The 24,716-nt window shown below is 49.8% G+C and overlaps 2 protein-coding genes across 2 annotated transcripts; one reads left to right on the forward strand and one right to left on the reverse strand.

The window, feature by feature from the left end:
* The first annotated feature begins 1,233 nt into the window (after positions 1–1,233).
* On the forward strand, positions 1,234–17,369 carry FOSL1 (FOS like 1, AP-1 transcription factor subunit). The gene is made up of 7 exons (XM_077328415.1): positions 1,234–1,281; positions 1,547–1,662; positions 2,089–2,236; positions 3,261–3,976; positions 11,497–11,748; positions 14,417–14,524; positions 15,130–17,369. Exons 4-7 carry the CDS (start codon positions 3,878–3,880, stop codon positions 15,616–15,618), a joined length of 948 nt encoding a protein of 315 aa, XP_077184530.1. The 5' UTR covers positions 1,234–1,281; positions 1,547–1,662; positions 2,089–2,236; positions 3,261–3,877; the 3' UTR covers positions 15,619–17,369.
* A 4,391-nt stretch (positions 17,370–21,760) lies between these two features.
* On the reverse strand, positions 21,761–24,427 carry CCDC85B (coiled-coil domain containing 85B). The gene has a single exon (XM_077328426.1). It carries the CDS (start codon positions 24,013–24,015, stop codon positions 23,353–23,355), a length of 663 nt encoding a protein of 220 aa, XP_077184541.1. The 5' UTR covers positions 24,016–24,427; the 3' UTR covers positions 21,761–23,352.
* Positions 24,428–24,716: the final 289 nt, after the last annotated feature.

Below are 24,716 nucleotides of genomic sequence, written 5' to 3' on the forward strand. Positions count from 1 at the left end.
TGGACTCCATAACATTCTACTCAATTGAAGTCCTTTCCTGCTCCAAATCCCACTCATTTCCAGTTCCACCTCCAAAGTCTCCAGGTATCTCCCATCCTTGAGCTGGTAACCTTATTTGTTCTGCTCCTCCAGACCAACAAGGCCACCCCCTTAGATCTGGTACTGGGAGTTCCCTCTCCATGAGATTCCCATTCCTGTTGCATGATAGATTTCCAGCTGAGAATATCATATATCCCAGGGGGTGGTTATTTTACACGCAGACACACGTTTCTATATTCTAAGGGATCATGACCTTGTCATAGTTTTTGTCATTTTCTGGACGACCACCTTCCTTCCTTTCCTTTCCTTTCCCCCACCCAATCTTAAGGCATGTAGTGCTACCCTCTTGCTAAAGCGAAACTGTATTTTGCTGAGGCCCGGGGGGGGGGGGGAGTAGTCTTTTGCCAAGGGATGCCTGAGCCCCTGCTCCGTTTGCTTTCCCGCCGGCACCCCTGACTTCCCGCCATCCACTGCGGGGCGCTGCCAGCAGCAGCTGCGCAGTGCCACGCCAAGGGGGAGCCCAGCCATGGCAGCCGCTGGAGAGCACCAAAGGTGAGCCGGCGGCAGAGTGGCAGGGCAGCCCCCGAGGCAGCAGCTGGGAAGGAGGACGAGGAGGAGCCCGGTACCAATTGATCCACGGACCGGTACTGGTTGGGGACAGCTGCCTTAGAAGGTATAGGTGTCTCCAAGAGTAGTGCAGGATTTGGGGACAAGCTACGGCCAGGCAGGCTTAACCCCCCTTTCCTCCAAAGTGAGTCACCAGAATCTTTTTTGTGTGTCTCACATCCTGCCGGATCTTGGATGCTTATTAACCCCTGACATTCCAAAAGAATTTTAGGGAGTTCCCTCTACCCTACCCTGGGGATTTTCAGAGAAATTCAGTCCATAATAATTATGAGGGGCAACGTTAAACAGTATTCTTGGCTTCTACTTCTTTTTTTTTGGGGGGGGGGTATATTAGGCTTTCATAATGGTTATAACTGGCACAGGTGTTGGGTGGGATTATAATCACTCTATTGGCGTCTCTCCATTTCTTCTTACCCTCAGTCAGCCTGTTTCCCCAGTCTGTAAAATGGGAATAAGGGTAGCATGCCTTTCAGACCAGGCAAAATTGCTGAGAATGTTATGCAAGCAGTAAGAATTGTTGTACATTGTGATTAAGTTCTACAACGGAGGTTCTGAGAATCAGGGATTTCTGAGAAACCTGCACTCTGGGCCAGAAGACCCCTATGCCCCATGATGGTAAGCTATAATTATTCAGGGATGTGAGAAAGGCTCTCCACACATGCTCAGAAGTATTCTTTTCCTCTTTGGTAGATATTTTCTAGGCATGGGAAAGCAGTTTGAAGGAACTGACTCTCAGCAGCCTTCATTAAACAGGAGGCATTTCTTTCATGCACATTTGCAGGATGCTGTGTTGACTTTCTCTGATCTTGCTGTGTTGACTTTCTCTGAACAGAGAACAATCGGTTTCCTTTTGAATCACTTTCTGTTCCTGATTCTTCAGGCCAAAGGACAAGAAAAAGAAAATAAAATCCTGAAACCTGACAGCCATCCACCTCTCTATGCTTTTTCCTTCAAGACGTTCGGAGGATAAATGAAACATGACATTTGTCACACAGGGTAAGAAAGTAAGAATTGCACTCTTGTGAACTCTGTAGGTCAGGGGTAGTCAAACTGCGGCCCTCCAGATGTCCATGGACTATAATTCCCAGGAGCCCCTGCCAGCATTCGCTGGCAGGGGCTCCTGGGAATTGTAGTCCACGGACATCTGGAGGGCCGCAGTTTGACTACCCCTGCTGTAGGTGGTCTCAAAAACACCCGTGGCCCTCAACCTTGGCCCCCACCCCCACCTGCAACATGGGGAACATCCTCCTGGCCTACCTTATAAGATCCTTGTAAGGTTTACTGAGAACATACGTGAAATGCTTTGAACCTTGTTAGGCATTAAAACAATCATTAAGGTTTTAAATTTCCCTGTCACATTTTCTCATTGCTTAGTGCTGTCATTGGCTCGTCACTTTCAGATTTGTCTGGCTCTGCATTCAGGTTAGACTTTTCCCCAGAGATGGAGAAGATACCCAGATTTCCAGCCCCCCTCCCTCCTCCATTGGTGGCAAACACTGACTTTCCCCATAGGAAGTAGGAAACTGGACTCCAGCAGCTCCCAACTCAACAAACCCCCACCCCCAAAAAGGTAAAGGGTTTTGCCAACTTTATTTTACCACTCTTGCGTTTATTTTATGCCAGTCTCAGACACAGACTTAGCCCATGAAGGTTTTTCACACCACAACCATACTAGGAAAAGCTTCACCTGTTGAACTGCTGGTCGGTCGTTGTTTGTTGAAGATTTAGGAGCTGAGCTAAAGGAATGATGAAGAGCTAGGGGTCTTCTTACCTCATTTATCCCTACCCAAAGAAGTCCCAGAGTGGTTTACCCTGATGGGGCTTACAAACACTTTTCCCTTCTCCTCACAACAGACACCCCGTGAGGTAGGCGAGTGTCTTGCATTACATGGGGAGTGGGGGGTGGACTAGATGACCCAGGAGGTGCCTTCCAACTCTATGATTCTATGATTCTAGGTGGGGCTGAGAGAGCTCTGTGAGAACTGCTCCAAGTGAACCATGACTGGCTCAAGGTCACCCAGCTGGCTCCATCTAGAGGAGTGGGGAATCAAACCCCATTCTCCTCTACACCAAGCAGGCAGCAACCCTCCCGAAGAACTTGGGGGCTCCCCCCTACAATCACCAGAGGAAACCACTTTGCATTTGGTGATCCCAAAGGATTTGGTTCATAGCTATCCTATTGAACCCCCCCCCCCCCCTCTTCATCAGACAGGGCAAGGGACACAGGAATCCGGATTCTCCTTTCGGGTGTTTAATAGACCTCAGGAACGGAGCTTCACCCCTTTGCAGCTTTGGGAAATGACACCCCCGGCCCACTGGCATCAGGCCAGGAACGTGGCTCTATCTAGGTTTACAACTGGGGAACAGTCGGGGATTTCCCTGCTTCTGGCCACGAGAGCGTGAGTCACCCCCGTGAAGAATATGGGACGCCATCTGGGCCGGTCTGAACCGGTAGAAGGAGCACGTGCTCGAGAAGTCACTCGCGGGGGGTGGGGACTATCGGTTTCCTCCTAATGCTTCCCCCCTATCTTCACCGGCTCTCTCTCTCTCTCCCCCCCCCCCGCCCGGCACCTGTTTTTCAACATCCCTACAAGCGCTCCAGAGCATGTGCAGAGTGCCTTGTCCTCGACGCCGCAGAGGAAGCGCACCAAGCCCCGCCCCGGAGGAAGGTCTTCGGAGAAGCAGAGAGTCCTGGTCAAAAGTCCCCTCGACACCTTTTTGTTACCGCCGTTTTATTCCCAGCCGCTTTCGGGGTGGAAATCGGGTTTCTATCACGCAGGCGAAACCCTAAAGCGGACGGGGAATCCTCCTCTCGGCGGCGCGAACGGGAATCAGTCATGCCATTTAAGGGCATCTACGTCATAGCCCCGTGACTCAGCCGGGGACTGGACCAAGCGCGGCTTGCGTGGGGGAAGTCAGCGGCTCCTATGAGCGCGGCGTCCTGCTTAAAAGCTCCGCGGGTGCTTCTATGTCTGTGGGCGGGGGGGGGCATATTTTATAGGCCAGCTTGCGCGACGGAGTCTTGGGGGCGGGGTTTCCCATTCAAAGCCGCTCGCTGAGTGGCAGCGTGGAAAAAGCTCCCCCCCCCGTTTCCCTGAAGCAAAAGTCCTAGCCAACGTGCTTGGGAGTTCCCATTCATAAACTCGAGGCACACCGAAAGCGCCGCTCCAGACCGCGGGGAGGCAGCTGTCGGGGCTGAGCCCGGGCAGAGATGTTCAAGGAGTACGGAGTGGGAAGGCCACCCGCTCCCGGAGCCCCTCGGCCGCACTTGCAGAACCCCGCACCCGCCTTCCGCCCCGCGTCGCAGCAGGTAAACGTCCCGCTTTCTCTCCCCCCCCCCCCAAGAAGAGGTGCTGAAGATCAAAGGCTGCTTAGGAGCCCAGTCCGCCCCGCCGGGCTGCTTTTTCCTCAGCCGCTCTCTGCACATGCTCAGGCTCGCTGTCGTCTGCCTCCTCTTTACGCATGACCCCCCCCCGCGTGTTCTCCCGAGATGCTAGCTGTGGTGCTGAATAGACGTCCTTGGGGGTGCTGCCGCTTCGACCCCGCTCTGCTCCTTTTTCGAATGAAGGTTGACAGTGGAATAAATGAGTATTCCCACAGTTAGGTATCTAAGGTGTTTTTTTTTAAATCTCAGAGGGACTGGTTAACTTTTAAACAGGTTTTTGGGGCTAACTGGAAGCCCCATAATTTCCTCTAAGTGCCCTTCTCTCTACGTGGAGGTCGGGGGTGGGGAGGGGGAGAATGAATCAGCAGGGTAGGAAATGTGTAATCTATTTACAACTGAATTTTAAACGAGGCTGCTGTTGAATGCCATCTGGATTTCTGTAAAACTCTATGACTCTACATGTCTGTGATACGCACTGACCTATCTAGGCATGCCAGGCACCCCGTGTCCCTGTTCTGTCTTTTATTGACCTGCCCTTTTACATCATTACCTCTCAGTACAGAGACACTTTTGGATTACAGTACAGCAGCACTGAAAAATATTCTGTACATGCTCAGAGGCTGTGTGCCCTGGTTTTGGAAAGAGGTTTCCCCTGCCAGACTAAATGGAGGCAGGGGAAGCTACACAGTGACTAAAACCAGGCTATAGTGGGGGCCTATAGCGCACTTTGCAGGTAGAAAGTTTTTCCTTGGGAGGCAAGCTATTATAACAATTCCAGTGCTGGCCAGTAGGAGGCAACAATATTCCAGGTCTGACTTGTGTAGGTGTGCACCAGTGAAGGTAGAAAGTTTGGAGCCCTAGTGCACAGCTGGACACTGGACTGTGAGCCCTGGGAAGGGGGCAAAGTGCAGGGATGGACAAACTGTGGCCCACCAGATGTCCATGGACTACAATTCCCATAAGCCCCTGCCAGCAAATGCTGGGAGGGGCTCCTGGGAATTGTAGTCCATGGACATCTGGAGGGCCACAGTTTGCCCACCCCTGGTCTAATGGTTAGAAGCCATGTGTGTTCTTTGGTAGCCATCCCACCAAAATCCTTTGGAAGTGGAGGCATGGGGGAAGTGTCAAGAGAGCTCGCATCCGTTTGCCCCTGATTATAAACCCACTTGAATATGTAATGTTATGTCTCACCTAGTGCACTGAGGCAGAAGAGAGATGTCAATGTGCTCAGTTAACTCTAGGGTGTTTTCAGATATGTGTAAAAAAAACCCAAGAGGCTCCGGATTCAAGAAGAAGGGAATTAGTGGCAGGAGAATCAGGGCAGCTGGGCTCTCTGGAGGCTGACTCCCCCTGGTTTTTTAATAAGGGGGAGGAGCTGGAGGACCCTCTAGACCAGGGGTAGTCAACCTGTGGTCCTCCAGATGTTCATGGACGACAATTCCCATGAGCCCCTGCCAGCATTTTCTGGCAGGGGCTCATGGGAATTGTAGTCCATGGACATCTGGAGGACCACAGGTTGACTCCCCCTGCTCTAGAGCTGCCCTTTACTTCTCCAGGGAAGGGGTGTCTAGTTGTTTCGTCTCAGTGGTGAAAACCAGAATCTCTGTACACAGGCTGGTATTGGAAGGGGTCTTGGTCAATGTATGGTATAAGTGAATGGGATGTTTGACCCAAGCTGTGGGAGAGATTACATCAGCCAGAACACCCTGCCCCTGCTTCTTTGTACCCCTGGAGTGATCTTGCAGCAGGACAAATGGGGAGCATTTGGGGATCTTCTGGCTGCCAGAGCTGTTTAAGCTGCTCACCCCATCAAGAAGACAAAATGCTAGATTACTCCCAGTGGCCGTTAAAGTGGCTCATGGCGAACAAGAATCAAAGGTAGACTTTTTCCTTGTGAGACAAGCTATTAGAATAATACCAATGTTGGCCAGTAGGAGGCAATAGCTTGTTGTAATGGTGGCAGCCTCCAGTCTGGTGAACTGGGTTTGATTCCTCCACGTGCTGCCAGCTGGGAGACCTTGGGCCAGGCACAGTTCTCTCTGAGCTCTCTCTGTACCACCTACCTCACAAGACATCTGTTGTGGGAGGGAGGACAGGTCAACAACTTTGGGTAGTAAAAAGTGGAGTGCAAAAAATCCTGATTCTTCTTGAACTTATGGAGTCAGCTGGTGGCCAGCAAGTTCAAGGCTCCCCTTGAAAGTATGCCTGAGATCTTATGCATATATAATAAGGGTACCTATAGAAATAAAATTGGCTTGTCTGGGGTGCTGCTTTCATGTTGTGATGTTTAAAATGTGTCACTTGGAGAACAGTTGGTGGCGTTGTGTATTTGCTGGTGGGTGGAAGTGGGTTAAAAGGTGAAGCACCTCCGTTCTAACTGCTATGCAACATTACGATTCGGTTCTTTCTCCTCTCAAAAGCTATATAGAATATTGAAGGCCTGGAGATACTACAGGCATAGAAAGACAGGTGTGTTTTTCTCTCTCCAGTTTGGTGTAGTGGTTAGGAGTGCGGACCTCTAATATGGCGAGCCGGGTTCGATTCTGCACTCCCCCCACATGCAGCCAGCTGGGTGACCTTGGGCTCGCCATGGCACTGATAAAACTGTTCTGACCAGGCAGTGATATCAGGGCTCCCTCAGCCTCACCCACCTCACAGGGGGTCTGTTGTGGTGAAACAAAAGGGAAGGCGAATGAAAGCCACTTTGAGACTCCTTCGGGTAGAGAAAAGTGGCATATAAGAACCAACTCTTCTTCTTCTCCTTCTCCTTCTCCTTCTCCCCCTCCCTCTGAAGAATTAAGAACCAGAAGAGCCCTGCTGGAATAAAGCCATGGTGCCACTAGTCCAGCGTGTTCTTATCATTGGTGGTCAGCCAGATGCTTCTGGGAAACCCCCCCCCCCTTGTGTGGTGTCTCTGACCATGGGGGTTCCATTTTGATGTGATAGATAATAGCTGTTCCTCAATGAATGCTGTCCAATCTCATTTTTTAAAAGGTCTAAACCAGTGGCTAACTCACCTTGTGGCAGTGAGTTCCATAAGTTACCTGAACATCCAGAAATAAACTTGGTTGCTACAGAAGACCATGTGCTGGTGGGAGGAGAGGGCCCTTTGGGACTTTCTGCCTGAATAGGGGGTGGGGGAAAAATAAAACTGGCTCATATGCTCTGCTTCTTATCTTCTCAACCCCCCCCCCCAAAAAAAAATCAGTTTTATCTGGGTGACTGGAATTTTAAAAATAGACTTGGGCATGTTTCCATTTTCTGTGCCTTTTCAGTTGCAGCAATTTTTTCAAGAAACAAACTTACCCCTCCATTCGTTTTTTCCAAGAGACGGTCCCATAATCTGTCAAAACTCCATATGAAGGGGGGAGAATTCCCTGCTGTGTGAACCCCCCCCCCCCTTTTCACCTGGGTCATCTGCTGGGGCAGGATGGGAGGGGCTATGACTTTTGTGCTGTGTCACCTTCTGCTGTGTCATAACAAGGTGAGTCATCAGAACAGTCGTCAGTCCGAAGAAGAGAGTCACGCTCTCCGCAGACAGAGAGGGCGCGGTGCCCCTCCCCTTCCCCACAGATTCAGTTTCTATGCCAGCTTGGATTTCTCATCCTCCGTCTTCCTGTGAAGCAACCCTGGGAACCCAGCCTTACCCTGCAGGGCTGTTGTGAGAATGAATGAGATGCATGTCAAGTGCTTTGAATACTTAATAATGATAAAGACTTGGCACTTAAAAGGCGGGTTTCAAATATTCAAAGTATTTCCGTTCTTGCAACAGACCAGTAAGGGAGGCTTCCGTATTGTTATGGGGTGGGCAAATCAATCCTTAATGGCCCTCTATGAAATTCATGGATGAGATTAGAATTAAACCTGGGTCTTATTTGCTCAACCACCAGATTACACTCCCTGTACTGGCATTATACTTTTTGCTTCCCCTACAGAAACCTGCATTATACTTTTTGCTTCCCCTATAAGCCTGGGTCAAGCCTTCAGAACAGCAGAACTACTAAATTCTACGCAGAATTTCCTGCATTCTGCAGGGGGTTGGACTAGATGACCCTGGAGATCCCTTCGAATTCTTTGATACTATGATTCAGTGCTGGATCAGGGTTACCTTGTCTGACTGGGCACGGCTTGAAATGCCCATGCAAGTCTATGGGCAGCGGCCATCTCCCCGTCATGCCCCCAGACAAGGCAGAGGGGTCTTCAAGTCGCTTCATGGCTTATGGGGGTAGTAGAAGGCCACTCAGGTCACAGCTGACCTTTGGCGACCTCTCATGGGGTTTCTAAGACAAGGGAGGACCTAAGGGGGTTTGCTGTGGCCAACCTTGGGCTTCTTCAGTGGTCTCCCTTCCATGTAAAAACCAGGGCTGACCCTGCTTAGTTTCTGAGGTCTGCCAAGATCGGTGTCTAAGCTCAAAGCCAACCCTCCCCCTCTTGGGGCAAGGAATCCTGTTTGTGGAGGAGACGCTTCACAAAATCGTACTACTGAAAAAGAGTCCTGAGAACCACTGAGAATACTCTCCATTCCATTCACTCTTCCCAGACCCTTCCTAATTGAACGTGGATCTCGGTCAGCTATTGAGCCTAGAGCCCTGCCTCACCCCCAAATAAACTTTCCCGGAGAAGCTCGTGTCGCCTGCATGGGAACCTGGGTTGGCTGGGTGGCAATTCTGACTATTTCCCTCTCCCCCGTGGCTCCATGCTAGATCCCACATGCTCTGGAGCAGCGGGATCTGCCAACCTGCTCTAATCTCTGTGTTGCCCTGGCATGAGAGCCCAGGGGTTTGAGTTGCCATTCCACCTCAGTCCATGCTGGACAGTGCAAAGGGCTGGAATGGGTGTGTGTGTGTGATTGGAGCTGCCTCCCTCCTACCTGGCCGGGGGCATCTGTAAATCTCTCCCAGGCAGCCGGTCAATTCTGTGCTTGTTTGAACGCCTCGCCCAGCGGGTAGGTTAGTGACGCAAGTGCCCACGCAGCTGGCAGCTGGGTGTGACTCTCCCCAGGTGTGCCAGGATGCTCGGGGCAAGGCAGAGGCTACCAGAGAATTAGGTCAAGGGTGCAAAGAGGGCACTGAGTGTGTAACACAGCCAGGCAGCTGCTTTTCATCTCTCCTGTGAGCGACAGCTTCAGCTCTGGGTTGAGCCACGGAGGAAAGGTGGGGTAGAAAGGTTTGAATAAGCCCATTATCCAGTGTGCTGAGTTCATTGCCAGATCTCTGCCCCAGAACTGACGGTGTTTCTGAGGATGTCAAGAGTGTTCTTTCCGACCACAGGCAGGCTTGGTCCAAGACAGATTTGGTGCTTGAGATGGAAAATCTAAACGACCCCTTCCTCTTTCACCCATCAGTGTAGGTCCCAGTGCACAAAGCTCTCGTGCTCAAGCCTTATTGAAATGGCTGATGGCTAAGTGGAACCTCCAAGTACAGAAGCAGTGTACCATGAATACAGATGTTGGAGTGGGAAGCAACAGGAGATGGCTTGTGCCTCCTTGCCCCAAGGGTGGGCTCCCAAATACAGGAGACTGGATTGGGCAGACCTATGGTTTCATCTAAGACAGCTTTTTGGAGGTTCTGAAACGTATGGGAGGGGCGTAGCAGATTTCCCACAGTATTGCATAGCTCTCCTGCATTTGAATGTCACTTTCTCAGGGGAATTTCCCATGACAATTTGAAGGGTGGAGTATGCAGAAAATTGCAGGTTCAGTCCTTGGCATCTCCAGCTATAACTATCAAGTTTTTTGGGGGAAGACCTCACCCCTGCCCAGGCTGCCTGAGGAGCCACTGCCCTTCAGAGGGGAAGATGCTGAGCTCAAGGGACCCAGGCTCTGACTCTGTTCAAAGCAGCTTCCCGTTCAGTTCATGGGTCACTTCCATTTGGTGGCCCCTGGGCGGCATCTGCAGGCAAGGCCACTGCTGGGGCTTCCAGGCTCCAGGATTTAGTCTCAGGGTGTGGGCGGAGGGGGTCAGCAAAGAGGGACTCAGTGCAAGGAGCCAGCCCTGTTACCTGTCTGCTTCTTGAGATGATCAACCTGCCTCCAAACTGGGCAGGATTTTTCCTTCACACAAGGGGAAGCTCCCCATGTGTAGAAGCTTAGCATGCCATTGGCCAGTTCCAATTTGAATGCCTGTTTTTTACCTACAAGGAACTGGTTTGTGTGTGCATGTGTTTGTGTATATGTGTGTATATATATATATATATATATATATATATATATATATATATATATATATATATATTTTAAAAGAACCAGTGTGATGTAGTGCTTAAGAGTGCCAGACTAGGATGGTTCAGGTTCCAATCCCCAAAGTGGGAGCTACTTTGAGACTCCTTTGGGTAGTAAAAAGCAGAGTATAAATACCAATTATTCTAAAAGAATTAAATCAGGCTTTAGCAACCATGGTTTTGTGAAACTCTGGGATTTCCTGATGGCTCTGGAAGGGATTCCCGAATGGATTGGAGTTAATTAATTTTTAATATATATTTTAAATTTGTTAAACATTTATCAGGTGATATGACCACATATGGCCATGTTGACCTGCCCCCCCTCCCAAAACAGCCAATGATGGGCCTGGAGGGGACGAGAAGGGGAGGGGTCCCGGGTGGGCCTGCACACAGCCATGGTTCCCAACCATATTCTGCACGGTTGTGCCACTTCTGGGGTTTCTCAAAGCCTGAAAAATGTGTCAGAGGTTTCTCAATGGTAAAAAAAAAAACTGAGAAAGGCTGAATTCAATAAATTAAGATGAATGAATAAATAAAATGTGCCCCCCCTGGTTGAAGTGGTACAATTCAGCCACAGGTCAATTTAGGCAGTGATTATGGCCCCCCACCAGTTGTGCTTAAATGTTGCCTTTTTGCAACCATCAGAAGATCAAATATTCCTTGGAGGGGTGCTGGGGAAACCTGAGAGTCAGGGTGCTTCAGCAAAACTGTTTCAAAGACTGCTTTGATGAAAGAAGTGTGAAGTAATCTGGAGATGCTCTGTGCTCCTCCAGCCTCCCAGGCCTTGGCACTCCTGGTGCAGAATTGGCCAAAGCTGCTGCATTATTTCCTGGAGCAATTCTGGAGAATCCGCCCTGGTGTTTTTCATTCTGTCTTCCTCAGAAGAAACCTGTTAATTTCCTTCCTTTATACCCCACCTTTCCACTCACTGGGGACCCAAAGTAGCTTTCCAACCTTCATTTGTCTCTCCATTTTATCCACAGAGGCAAGGCCTCTTCCTTTAAGTAAAAGCATGAGAGTTCAAAAATCCAGGGAGGAGCTAAGAATATTGACCAGGGAGCAGCCTTACTCATTGCAACCCTGGTTAAGAGAACATGTCAAGAGTCCCTTTTTCTTGACCCAGGCAGGGATTAGGAGTCTTGGCTTCCAGGCAGCCCTAGATGTTTGCATGGTCTCTGCTCGGACACAAGAACACTGCTGCTCACTCTCTGCCTCTCCTCCTGCAGAAGTACCCATCCGATCCAGGGGCAGGACCCAGTAGCAGCAGTGGCTTGGTCCCGAGCCTCAACACGGTCACCACCAGCCACGATCTCCAGTGGATGATCCAGCCCACACTGATGGGTGCCTCTCCGGGAATCCCCCCCTACCCACGGCCCTACCGTTGTGCACGTAACTTTGCTGCTTTGGCTGGAATTCGGCCTGGCGTGATCCGTACCGCAGGCCCCATCTTAACACCCCGGAGGCGACATTCGGAGTATGTAAGTATCTGGGGAGAAGGAAGGGAATTATTTCACTCCAGGGAAGGCTCTTGAAGAATGTTTATTTTCTTTCTGTGCACGTGTTTTGTTTTTCAAAGGTTACTACTTTTTTTCTGCTGCTCAGGCAGATAAAATTTCAGCCAGTGTAGTGTAATGGTTAAGAGCGGCAGCTTCTAATCTGGCGAGCCAGTTTTGATTCCCCACTCCTCCTCCGCATGCAGCCAGCTGGGTGACCTTGGGCTCGCCACGACACTGATAAAGCTGTTCTGACCGAGCAGTAATCACAGGGCTCTCTCAGCCTCACCCATCTCTCAAGGTGTCTGTTGCAGGGAGAGGAAAGGGAAGGCAATTGGAAGCCGCTTTGAGACTCCTTATGGTAGAGAAAAGTGGCATATAAGAACTTTCTTCTAATAAATACAAGCATACAAAATACAGAATATGGTGATAAGAAAATGTTCCCAATCCTCCATATCATGTAGAATATTTAAAATATTTACTACAAAAACAATACATATAGGTGCAAAAATTTGCCACTTTTCTCATTGTATGAAAGTCTTCAAATGATAACATTTGTTCTAAAGCTGATCAAAAGTAATTGTTAATATGCAGTGCTTTGCTTCACCTGTTTTTGGATCTCTCATTGGTTTCATATTTCTAGAAGTCTAATCCATTGTCTATTGGATGTCCCACTCTGTTGATTGTGTTGACTTATTTTGCACAAGCCGCTTTGAATCCCAGTGGGAAAGGCAGACTATAAATATAGCCTTTGTCTGAGCCAGGCCTCCAAATCTCTGAAATGTGCAGAGCAATGAGGAGAGACTCTGAGCATGCACAGAGTTTCTTTGCAGTACCATTGCAATCAAGAGTGATTTCTGAAGTGATTTGGCGTGCCAGAGGAACTATACCGCCTTGGATGTAGCAGTTGCCAACTTTCTTGCTAGCAAGTTGGGCTGTCTGAAAAAGACTCCTCTTTTTGGTGGCACGGAGATGGCAGCATTTGAAAAGCAATGCTTGCACTGCAGGTAATTGTGCTGTTAAAAGTATCAGAGCTCTGCCAGGAGAACAAGCAGCCGCCAGAATAGAAGTCTGTTTGGATCCCCCCCACCTGCCCTCCAGCCTTCCCAAACCTGTTTTCAGTTCAAATGAGTAGTCATGTTGTTCTGAAACAGCAGAAGAATGTTGGAGTCCCAAGACCAATACAATTTTGTTCAAGTTATAGGCCATTGTGTGCATGCCTTATATATCTTTCTGTGGACATGTGCATGGACACAAAAGCTTATCCCTTAGAAAACTTTTAACTTAGCTGTTTTCTGTTGAGAGGCTCTTCTGTGTGGTAACGGCACCCTCTAGTGTCCATCAGCGACATTGTTTGGTCCTCCAGCACCAGGCAGGTGGCTTCTCGGATAAAATACAATAGACTGCTTTAGAACTACTAGCGCCAGCTTTGCAATTAGGCCTACACTCCTAAAATGGAAAGCATTCTGCCTCAAAGACCTCTTGGGAGAAACTAAGAATGTAAGGACTGTTGCTGTAGTGGTTCGGCACTTGTATTTAACTCCAGAATGCGCACTGGGCAGGACATAAAGGAAAGAGCCCTCCCCTTATTTATTCCCTCGCAAATGGTATTCTGAAGTAGATTGCTTCTGGACTTGGAGGTTCCATGTAGCTGTGGGTGAACCTGTCATCCTTAAGTCTGAGCTTTAAAAACAAATCTCAGTTCAGTTTGGGTGGGTAGCTGTGTTTGTCTGCAATAGAAGAACGCAATCCGAGTCCAGGAGCACCATGAAAACCAGAGAGATTTCCAGGATGTAATCTTTAGAGGGCCAAAGTTCCTCTTCTCATATATTTCACATATTTGACAAGGGGAGCATTGACTTATCTCCCGTATCTCACATATTGTTGGCCTTTAAGGTGCTCCAGGACTTGAATCTAAGCCAGTGTCCCATACTACAAGGGGCCAGTGAGTTCCACAGATTAACTGTGCATTGTAAAAAATATTGAGATCTGTACCTACTGAAGTCATACCTTCAGACCTAGAATCTCAGGCCTAAAGGCTCTGCCATCTATTCCCTAAAAGGATGCTGCTGACATGCTTTTGCATTGCTATATCTTTGAACACCGGGCTCTGGCCTTGAAAGAGGAGTCAAACTCTGGCTCCCAGAAGACCTTCCTTTTTTTTTTTTTAATTATTATTATAATTCGATTTATTGCCCGCCACTCCCTTGCGGCTCGTGGCGGGTTACAACATTTTAAACCCCAATAAAATCCATTAAAATCCACTAAACGCAACTACAGTTCAACATTATTAGTTAGCAAGCTAACATGGCAAGATCGGCTAATCGACTTCCCCCTCCTCCTACTAGCAGGTGGAGAGGGGATACTGATGGTACCAATCCCCAATCCTAATCCCAGGTCCCGGGGGGCATAGCCTTGGCCTCAACCATAAACCTGGCGGAAGAGCTCCGTCTTGCAGGCCCTGTGGAACGATGGAAGATCTCGCTTGGTACCCTCTACACCCCAGTTCCCATCTCAGGCTCCTCTTCTGAGCTCAAAATATTCCCCTGAGTCCCATGGAAAGGGCCTTGAATCTCACGCTGAGAGGGCCAAGGGGTGCAGAGAATACTGCTTTGAGCCATCTTGGCTGACTGATGCTCTTGTCTCTTTCTAGCTGACACCGGAAGAGGAAGAGCGCCGTCGATTGCGGCGGGAGAGGAACAAGCTGGCAGCTGCCAAATGCCGGAACCGCCGGAAAGAGCTGACGGACTCCTTGCAAGCAGTAAGTGATTATCTGGAACTCGCAGGGCAGCAGAGGACACCACCAGTGGCCATGATCCGTGTCACACAGGCAGGGCCTCGGACAATGCTCAGGGCACCCTGGGGACATCAGGCGGAAAGTCTGGTCTCTGCCCCACAAAGCTTACAGTGCACATCGTTTTGACAGAGGAGTCTGGGCAGGAGCAGAGCCAAAGGCTCAGTGGAAGAAAAGGATGGGGGAGAGTATCTGTGGCAATGCTCTTCCATGCTCCTGCTTTTGCGTTTGCAATATTAATAGAAAGCCCACATCGCAGTCTGCACTGCATTTTTCTTGTTTCGCACATGGCCTCCATAGCTTTCTTAAAAAAATAAATCAATAATTGGTTACCACTCCAGCACTAGGTCAACTGCCAGTTTGTGAAAAGCACAGATCAACCAGTAGGTTCACTAAAGAGGCAGATTTATTTCAATTGAAGGTGTATCCCCCCCCCCAAAAAAAATAGAAGTCCTTCAGCCAGTGAATATCTTAACAGCCCCTAGAACCCAGGCTCCTAAGCTAAGCGCTGGGCTCCCCGCTCTCCAGCCATTAATCCGAATGTCCCGTTTTTTCTATCCCTTTCTCCAAAGGAGACAGACCAGCTGGAGTCGGAGCAGTCCGGGCTGCGGAAGGAAATAGCGGAGCTGCAGAAGCAAAAGGAGCGCCTGGAGCTGGTCCTGGAGGCCCACCGCCCTGTCTGCAAAGTCCCGGAGGAGTCCTCAAGGGACGATGAAGAGGGGAGAAGCCAGCCAGCTGCCTCTGCCCCCCTCCCGGCCAAGCCAGAGCCCCCGCCGGGCCCCAGCCCGCCCCGGCGAGCTGCACCAGTGCCCCCCTGCATCACTTTGCCCCCCACAGGTATCCTGGAACCAGAGGCCCTGCACACCCCCACCCTGATAGCCACGCCTTCTCTCACCCCCTTCACCCCCAGCCTGGTCTTCACCTACCCCGCTCCGGGGGACCTTGATGCGCCTTCCAGCTCTGGCTTCTCTCAGGAGGCCTGTTCGTCCGCCCACCGACGCAGCAGCAGTGGGGAGCACTCCTCTGACTCACTCAATTCCCCAACCTTGCTGGCGCTCTGAGGGACTAGGCCCACCTCCCTTCCTCCTCGGGGTCTGGGTTGCTCCTCTTCTGCTCTGGATGGCTTCTGCTGGGTTCCAGCGTTCCTCTGGCTGCCCACACCCTACTTCAAGGCCTTCCCGGCCAATTCCAGGCCTCGGCCGGCTTCTTGCATCCTGTTCTACATATAGGCAGTAGACAAGTTGCCTGACCCCAGGACTGACCAGGCCGCTGCTTACGTTGAAGAGGGGAAAGCATTCTGTCCAGAGCAGAACTCTTATCACACATTCACTTTTTGATGCATTTTGTCACCCCTTGCCTTCGGAAACCACCATTTCAAAGCAGATCCCATGAGATCACTCCTCTTCCCTCACCAGCCTAGCCCCTCCACCTCTGACTGCTCTGTTCAGAGTTTCACAGCCAAAATTGCCTGCGGCGTCCCGGATGACGTGGAATATCTGTTACTTGTCAAGAACTTCTCCGACGTGTGGAGCTCGTTGAATGTAGAGGAATATTTTTTTATTGTAAACTTTTAATTTTTTTTTATTGTCAATGATTGTAAAACACCCATCCCCCTCACCATCTTATTTCTTGTGGAAATAATTATATGACGAGTTACCTCCTCACGTGCTGTTGCGGGTCTTCTGCGGATCTGAAAGAGCATGGTCGCCATTTTGAGTGGGCAGCATGCAGGCCTTTGTTGACAAAGCTACCCGAGAAATGGGTTAATAAAAATAGCACACTGAAGACAGAAACTTTGTTCTCAAAAATCCAACCCCTGTCAGGGTCTCAAACAGCTGTGGAACAGCTGTTAATTGTGTGGGAGGGGAAAAGGTTAGAAGAGGGATCTTCTGAATTTGTAAACCTTGTTGAATTGCTCGAATGAAGGAGGATCGCTCAGAACTAACACTAGCAACATGAATTTTATGGAAGAGATCATCACATGGGGGAGGAGAAAATGCCATTTATGTGAAAAACTGAATACTTTTTTAGAGCTTAGCTATCTAAAATAAAAATCTTGGTTTTCATTTAACAAAATTAAGTATATAATCTAACTATAAATAAATGACTGGGGGATGGAAGGGTGGGTCAGACTGTGGGGAAAAGCTCTGGGACATGGCAGGAAGATTTCCTTGAGAATGGTCCAAAAGCTAGGGTTGGTGCAGAATGCAGATTGGAGTTGGTCACAGTGAAACTGTCACTCCTGTCTTGTTCCATACACACCAGCTCCCAGTTTGCTTCTGGGCCAATTCAATGTGCTGATATTGGCCTTTAAAGCCCTATGTGGCTTGAGAGCCAGCTTGGTGTGGTGGTGAATGGTGGTGGCCTCTGATCTGGAGAGCTGGGTCTGATTCCCCACTCCTCCATCCAGCCAGCTGAGCGACCTTGGGCCAGTCACAGTTCTCCCAGAACTCTCTCAGCCTCACCTACCTGACAGGGTGTCTGTTATGGGGAGAGGAAGGGAAAGCGATTGTAAGCTGCTTTAAGACTTTTGGGGAGTAAAAAGTGGGGTACAAACACCTTCTCAGTTGTGGCACCAAAACTTTACCTGCCCCATCAGTGTCTTCTGTTAGCAGCTGAAGACTTTGTTTTGTTTGGCATATCCCCAGTAACTGTTCTTGCCCTCCTCTCTGGTTTTGATATTTTATTTGTGTGTTTATGTGTTTTTACATATATTTTTTTATTTTAAATGCTGGAATGTTTCAATGTTTGCACCTCGGGGACCCTATTTGGGTAGAAAAATGGCAGAGAAATGTTTAAAATAAATAATAGTTGTGTAGCCCAAACTATTCTCCATGCTTCAGTACATTAGAATCATAGAATCGTAGAGATGGAAGGGATCTCCAGGGTCATGTTGTCTAACCTCCTGCACAATGCAGGAACTCACAGCTACCTGCCCATCCATAATAAAATCAGCATTTCTGCCAGACGGCTAACTAGCACCTGCTTAAAAACTTCCAAAGGAGAACTCACCACCTCCCGAGGAAGCCTGTTCCACTGAGGAACTGCTCTGTCAGGAAATTCTTCTGGATGTTTAGCCGAAAATTCTTTTGAATTAATTGGTTCTGGTCTGACCCTTTAGGGCAACAGAAAACAACTCTGCTCCTTCTTCTATAAGACAGCCCTTCAAGTATTTGAAGATGTTTATCATATCACATCTTAGTTGACTGCTCTCCAGGCTAAACAGACCAAGCTCCCGCTCCCTCAACCTTTCTTCATACGACTTGGTCTCCAAACCTCTCACCATGTTTGTAGCCCTCCTCTGGACACCCTCGTGTTTCTCTACATCTTTCTTCAGTTGTAGTACCCAAAACTGAATACAATACCCCAAGTGAGGTCTAACCAGAATGGAATAAAATGTTAACATCACCTTGCGTGATCTGGACACTATACTTCTTTTAATACAGCCCAGAATCCCGTTTGCCTTTTTAGCCACCGAATCACACTGCTGACTCACATTCAATGTATGGTCTACCAAGGCCCCCAGATCCTTTTCACACATGCTACTGCCAAGACAGGTCTCACCCATCCTATAGTAATGCATTTGATTTTTCCAACCTAAATGCAGAACTTTACATTTATCACTATTGAAATTCATTTTATTCATTTTATTCATTTTAGCCCAGTTTTCCAGCCTGTCAAGATCATCCTGAATCCTGAATCTGTCTTCCTGTGTGTTTGCTACTCCTCCCAGTTTAGTGTCATCTGAAAATTTAATAAGCGCCCCCTGTATTCCTTCATCCAAATCATTTATGAATATGTTGACCAACACATGGATCAGGACAGATCCCTGAGGCACCCCATTCATCACTCCTCTCCAAGATGACAAACCATTCACAAGCACCCTTTGGGAGGGTTGCTCTATACAACCAATTCCCAATCTATCTATCTACCATTGGGTGCATCCCAATCTACCTATCAGTAATAGGATCCATGCCACATTTTACTAACTTGCCAATAAGAATATCATGCAGAAACTTATCAAAAGCTTTATGGAAATCAAGGTAAACAATGTCCACAGCATTCCAGCAAGGTAGTAACTTTCTAAAAAAAGAGATAAGGTTAGAGAGCCAGCTTGGTGTACTGATTTGGAGCGCCGACTTCTAATCTGGAAAGCCGAGTTTGATTCCTCGCTCCTCCCTCACATGCAGCTTGCCGCATCACTGATAAAGTTGTTCTGATCAAGCAGGAATATCAGGGCTCTCTCAGCCTCACCTACCTCACAGGGTGTCTGTTGTGGGGAGAGGGAAGGAAAAGAGAATGTAAGCCACTTTGAGACTCCTTTGGGGAGAGAAAAGCAGCATATAAGAACTAAGTCTTCTTCTTAGTCTAACATGGTTTGTTCTTGAGAAAGCCATGCTGATTCTTAGTAATTACAGCCATCCGCTCTAGCTGCTCAAGGACTGACTGATGATTTGTTAAATTTATTTTACTTTATTCATTCCCCGCCTTCCTCCACGATGGGGACCTCAAGTAGCTTAACGTCTTTCTCCTCTTCTGTTTTATCCTCACAACAACTCTGTGATATAATTTAAGCTGAGAATAGGTGACTGGCCTACGATCACCCAGCAGCTTCCATGGCAGAGTGGGGATTTGAACCTAGATCTCTCATATCCTTCTCCAACATTCTGAGGTGTGGGCCAGGGTATTTCTCAGAGGAGCAGGCTGTTTTTAAGACTTGACTCTAAAATATGGAAGTGTCTTGAGCATGTATAGAGCAACCCTTCCTTGCTATCAACAGAAATCAAGCTGGACATAATGGCCACCTCCTCCCAGTTTTAGATCATCAGTAGTCCTTCCCAGGGCAATGGCAAACTAGTCAGAGCTCCAAAGCTAAGCAGGCTTGGCCCTGGTTACTACATGGTTGGGGGACCACCAAGGAAGTCCATAGGAAACCACCGCTGCTCACCTCTTCCTTAGAAAACTCCTGTGGGGGTGCAACTTGGCAGCACTCTATTAATGACTGCAAAGCAGGAAAACTCTGGATTATGGGTCACTATGACCCCCCCACACACACACTTCCTTTTCAGTCATGGGGAGGCCAGCTTCTAGTAAGCCAGGGTAGAGAGCTCACGGCCAGGTTTTGTTGATTTTGGCTGCCTCTTATCAGGGAACCTGGATCCGGACACCTGCTTCCTGGCCTGGAGCCCTTTTGTCTGCAATTTGGCTAGGGCCGGAAGAAGCCCGAGAGGCTTGCCTTACACTCGATTTTGCCGTAGGTTCTACATTCCGGTTCTCAGCTGGGCACGCTGGTAGGAATGAAGAGGGGCCCGCTGGCCAAGTCGGAAGCTGCGGTTTTGCCACGGCAAATCTGCTCCAATCCACACAACCACTGAGCTATCAGTAAGACCTGCCCTTTAAGCCGTACTTTCCCCTACTCACACACAGAACACCCTCAAAACAGTTCCAATTTGGGTGCTATATTTGAACACAACTCTTTGTTTGCTGAGGGCCTACACTTGATTTGCAAGGATGCCTGCCTAGCAGTTCCCAGCTCACAACCGGTGACATATGAGTAGAAAAGTTTTTACATTGCAGGTTCTATGTATCTTTACTTCAGTGTAAGGCCTACGGAACTCAGCACGCTAAGGGACCCTGAATAAGGCTGTGAAGTCCATGTTTTTTAATCCATTTTATCTGCATACAGGCAAGACAAGAATTAGGGAGAGGGCGAAGCTTTTGACAATGATGCATGGGGGGAGGGGGGCTGCACAGGGTGTATTCCATCGATTTAATTTACAATTTATTTGGGCAAATAGTTATATATATAATTTTTAAAAATCTGCTGCCTAATTTTAACAGCATGGGGAATTCACCTCATATAATCAGCAAAAGTTATTCTCACATAAATTGCATTGGAAGAATGGAGCAAAAAACGACACCTTTTTATCTCCCTCATCCTGTACCCCACCCCATCTGGCTGCCTCTTCACCTCAATGTCAATATAAGTTTAGAATAGGAATAAAAAGAGTCTCAGCATCCATTTCTTTCCTTGTCCCTCCCTGAGTAACTGCAAGAATATGAATTCCGCAGTTGATAAAAAAAAATATGTAATTTTTCCTTCTCTAGGACATTTCTCAACATTTAAACGGATTAATCACATGGAATTCTTCCCACCACTGTTCTTCAAACCAAAGAAAAACTACTTTTAGGTTTTGCAACAGTGCCCCTGAGCATATACAGAATGCACAATCCCCACAGAGCAAGCTCAGTATGCCCAGTTTCCAGTCCCTGCACTTCCCAGTTTGGAAATGAATGATCACCTAGTGCTAAAGTGTTAATCAGATTGGAGAAAATGGAGGGTAAATAAGAAGCTTGCTGATAACTGTAGAGGTTAAGGCACCTACCCACTCCAGAAGCAAAACATTTTCCTGATAAGATGAAAGTGATCCCTCCCAAACACAATTTAAAACATTTATCAGAGTCCCAAAGAGGTTTCTTGAACCTACACTTCTTGGGGACTGTTTGCGACCCTTCTGGTTTTGGAGCAGCAAACATCAATAGAGTCAGGCACTGCAGCCCCCAACATGCAAGTCGACAGGATATTGCCTTTGCCCCAGATCTGGCTGTATCCTGGAAGAAAGATCTTGGAGTCCTTGAGGGGGGGAGAGGAAGCCGGTTGCCAGGCCTCCATTTCCTGCTATCCAAGGCTGTCTCTAGAAAACAATGCAATGACTGAGTCACTGGACTTCCAAGCATGTTTCATTAACCACAAGAAGGGTTCAGTGCAGGCCAAAATCTTACTACTTTCACCAACAGCAGTCTATCTGATAAAAGGCATCCTTCCACCAGTTTGCATCCTCTGTGTATGTGACTGATGCAGGAACCTCCCAAGATCATCAATTTTATACTTTATAAGTACACAAATTCAGTTCTGGCAAATATCCAACCATATACCCTGCAGTTCAAGTAAACAGGGAGGAGGAGGTTCCTAGGAATGCCATCTTTGACAATCTCAGTCCAAACAGAACTGTTGGACAGCTGCTGTTAACCTGAGCAGCAGGGAGAAAGTTGTCTGGTCTCTGTATTGCAGAGTTGGGGGGGGGAATTCAGAAGAGGGCAGCCAGGTTTATATAATTATGCATGGGATCAAGAGCACCTTTCCTCCCTCACCGATAACAACAGGCTGTGGGGGCACTCAATAATGGACAGCAGATTCAGGGCTGACAACAGAGAGCATTTCTTTACTTAACAAGTAATTAAACTGTGGAATTCACTGCCAGGGGATACAGTGAGGGCCAGGAGCACAGATGGCTTTGAGAGAGTCATGAGGAGAGATCTCTCAATGGCTGCAAGCCAAGGTGAGCAATAAACATCTGAAACCCAGAGCTAGGAGGTAACATAAGAGGGGGAAGGCCCTGGACTCTCTAGTGATGGACAACCACTCCAGCAGGGTTCTTCTTATGTTTGCTTCCACTTATTCGTTACGGGGGAGGAGGAGGAGGAGGAGTAATGGGGGACCATTCTTCTGGAGGTCCATACACCATACAAGCTCCTTCAAGAATGGTCAGAGGGGCAGTGGTTGCATCTAGGTGTCTCTACTCACAGGAGATTTTGCAAGCCGTTTGGCTGCAGCTATTTGACAGCAACCTGTCTGGATCTCCCATCCCATCCATGCATCTTTTGTCCCTAGGTAAGGCTCCATCCAGGGTGGGTGGGGGGTCTTTCTACGTGGTATAAAAACCAGAGCATGGGTAGGAAAAAAGAGCACAACTGAGGTCTGAAAGAAGCTCTCTATGCAGTCAAGTCTCTTGTCCCCTCCCCAAATCCAGTTGAAAATCAACAGCAAAAATCAGCCCCCGGCATAGTATCAATCATACAAGATTCAAAATTCCTGCTTTTTCTTTACTCGGTACTCCGACGGATATATAATTGCTTCCCAAACAGCTGTAGTCATGGATGCTGCTTTCCCCACCCCTCTTCCCTCCCACAATCCAGGGCATTAAAAAAAAGAATCTTGTGGTACCTTAAAGGCCTGCAGATTTATTACAGCAGAAACTTTTTGTAAGTCTTTAAGATGGCCAAAGACACTTTTTTTTTTTTTGGACCCTTAACAGAATAACACTGCCACCCCTCCGTAATCGGTGTGGGGAATGTTCAGTCTTTTTGTGGTGGGGGGAGAACTGCACTCCCTTTGGGAGCCTTCATCACTGAAGTCAGCAAGGGGGAGTTCTGGTCCCAAGGGTTCCCGAAGTCTAGCCATGGCAACTGCACTGGCAGAGAAGACCTCTGTGAAATCCCAAAGCTTGCTACCTTAAACGATAGACATTTGCTGCTGCAAAAATGCCTCTCTCCGATTCTGGAGGACATTCCCGAAATATCTGAATATGCCAGAGGCATTATGGGGCAAGTTCCCCTTCCCATTAGAATGGCTGGGCAGAAATGCCCCTAGTCCAAAGCTTGGGAGCAGCTGAAGATCAAGAAGCATCTTCCATTTTGATCCACAGGAATGTCCCACAGGGCCCCCTGCCACGTCTCTGTTACCTTATCAGCACTTTGCTTCCCACGCTGCATTATGGCTTTACAAAACGAGCTCAATGGAAAGTCAAAGGCTTGCTGCATTGGGCAGACCACGGTTCGTGTGGCCCTGTGTCCCATTGCCGACAACACTGTCCTTGGACGGGGGGAGTGGGGGGCTTTCGGGAAGACGGCGGCGGAGAGAGGGTCCGGGGTCCGCTTTCCCGGGCGAGGCTGGGCCAGCCCGCGCCTCCCCCTGGGGCCTCCCGCGGCCGCCGCTGGGGCGGGGAGGCTGCCCCTCAGTCGTCGGGGGAGCAGGCGGGGTGCAGCTGGTCCGGGCTGCCGACGCTGCCGGTGCTGGAGCTGCCGTCGCCCAGGTCGCGGGGCCCGCAGGGCAGGCTGAGCTCCGAAGAGCCGCCGCCGGGGCTGGGGGTGGCGTCGGGCCGGGCGGAGGCGCACTCCTCCTCGAGGGCCAGGCAGAGCTCCTTGAGCTCCAGGTTGTCCTTGGCCAGGCGCTCCTGCAGGCCCTCCAGGCCGGCCAACTTGCGCAGGCAGGCGGCCACCTCGTCGCGCAGCACCTGCGCCGCGTGGTGGCCGAAGAGCTGCCAGTGGCGCGCCAGCCGCTTGGCCTTGAGGCGGTCCTCGTCGAGGAAGCAGCACAGGTCGCGCAGCTCGCGGTTCTCGGCCTGCAGCCGCCCGTTGACGGCCTTCAGCTCGCGGATCTCGCGGAGGTGCTCCTGGAGCTGCCGGTTGACGCCCTGGATGAGGCGGCCGCGCTGCACCAGCGCCGCCAGCTTCTCGGCCTCCTCGTGGCGCAGGCGGCGCACCAGCTCCTCTTTGCTGCAGCCGCCCAGCTCGGCGTCGCTCAGCTCGGCCGCGGGCGCCGGCGCGGGCGGCGGCGGAGGGGCCTCCGGGCTCGGCGGGGCTCCCCCCGGCTGCGCGGCCTCGCGGGCCGGGAACATCGCCGGGGCGCACGGAGGGGCGCGCGCTCACCTCCAGCCGGGCCGCCGCGGCATCTCCGCCTCGCCTCTCTCAGCCGCCGCCGCCGCAGCCGCAGGACATCCTGCCGCGGGATAACGGGACTGGCGGCTCCGCAGAGCGAGGCGAGCGCGCCGGCCGCTGCAAATGCGCGGGCGAGACGGTAGGGGAGCAGGTGCAGACTCGCAGAGGGCGCCTGCGCCGAAGGAGAGAGCGAGCGAGAGAGCGGGGGCGACGGGGAAAGCGCCCGAGCCCCCCGCCCCGAGGGAAGGCTGCGAGAGGCGCGGCGGGCGCGGGGCGAGCGAAGCTGTGCGCGGAAGACATGGGTGGGTGGAGGGAAGGGGAAAGAAGAGAGGTTGCCAAGGGCTGCAGGCGCCTCGGGGAGCGGCCGTGGCGGCGGCTTGAACGCCGTCCAGTGTGCGATTAGGAGAGCCGCCCGCTGCGGGCAAAATGAGAATTTAATCCGGATCAATGAAAATGCACTAAACGCTGATTCTTTTACTCTTTTTGGTTGGTTGGTTTGTTTTAAACACCCTAGGGTTAAGGAAGGCAACCCGAAATCATAGGAATCGCAGCAGTATTTCTCTTTTACTTCCAGGGAGAATAAACGCAGGCCTGCTGGTGCAAGGACTCGGGGAGTGCAATCCCAGGCAAAATCCCCCCGGTTTAATACCGCCGCTTTCAG

The sequence above is a fragment of the Paroedura picta genome, chromosome 1, assembly GCF_049243985.1.
Source record: "Paroedura picta isolate Pp20150507F chromosome 1, Ppicta_v3.0, whole genome shotgun sequence".
NCBI lineage: Eukaryota > Metazoa > Chordata > Lepidosauria > Squamata > Gekkonidae > Paroedura > Paroedura picta.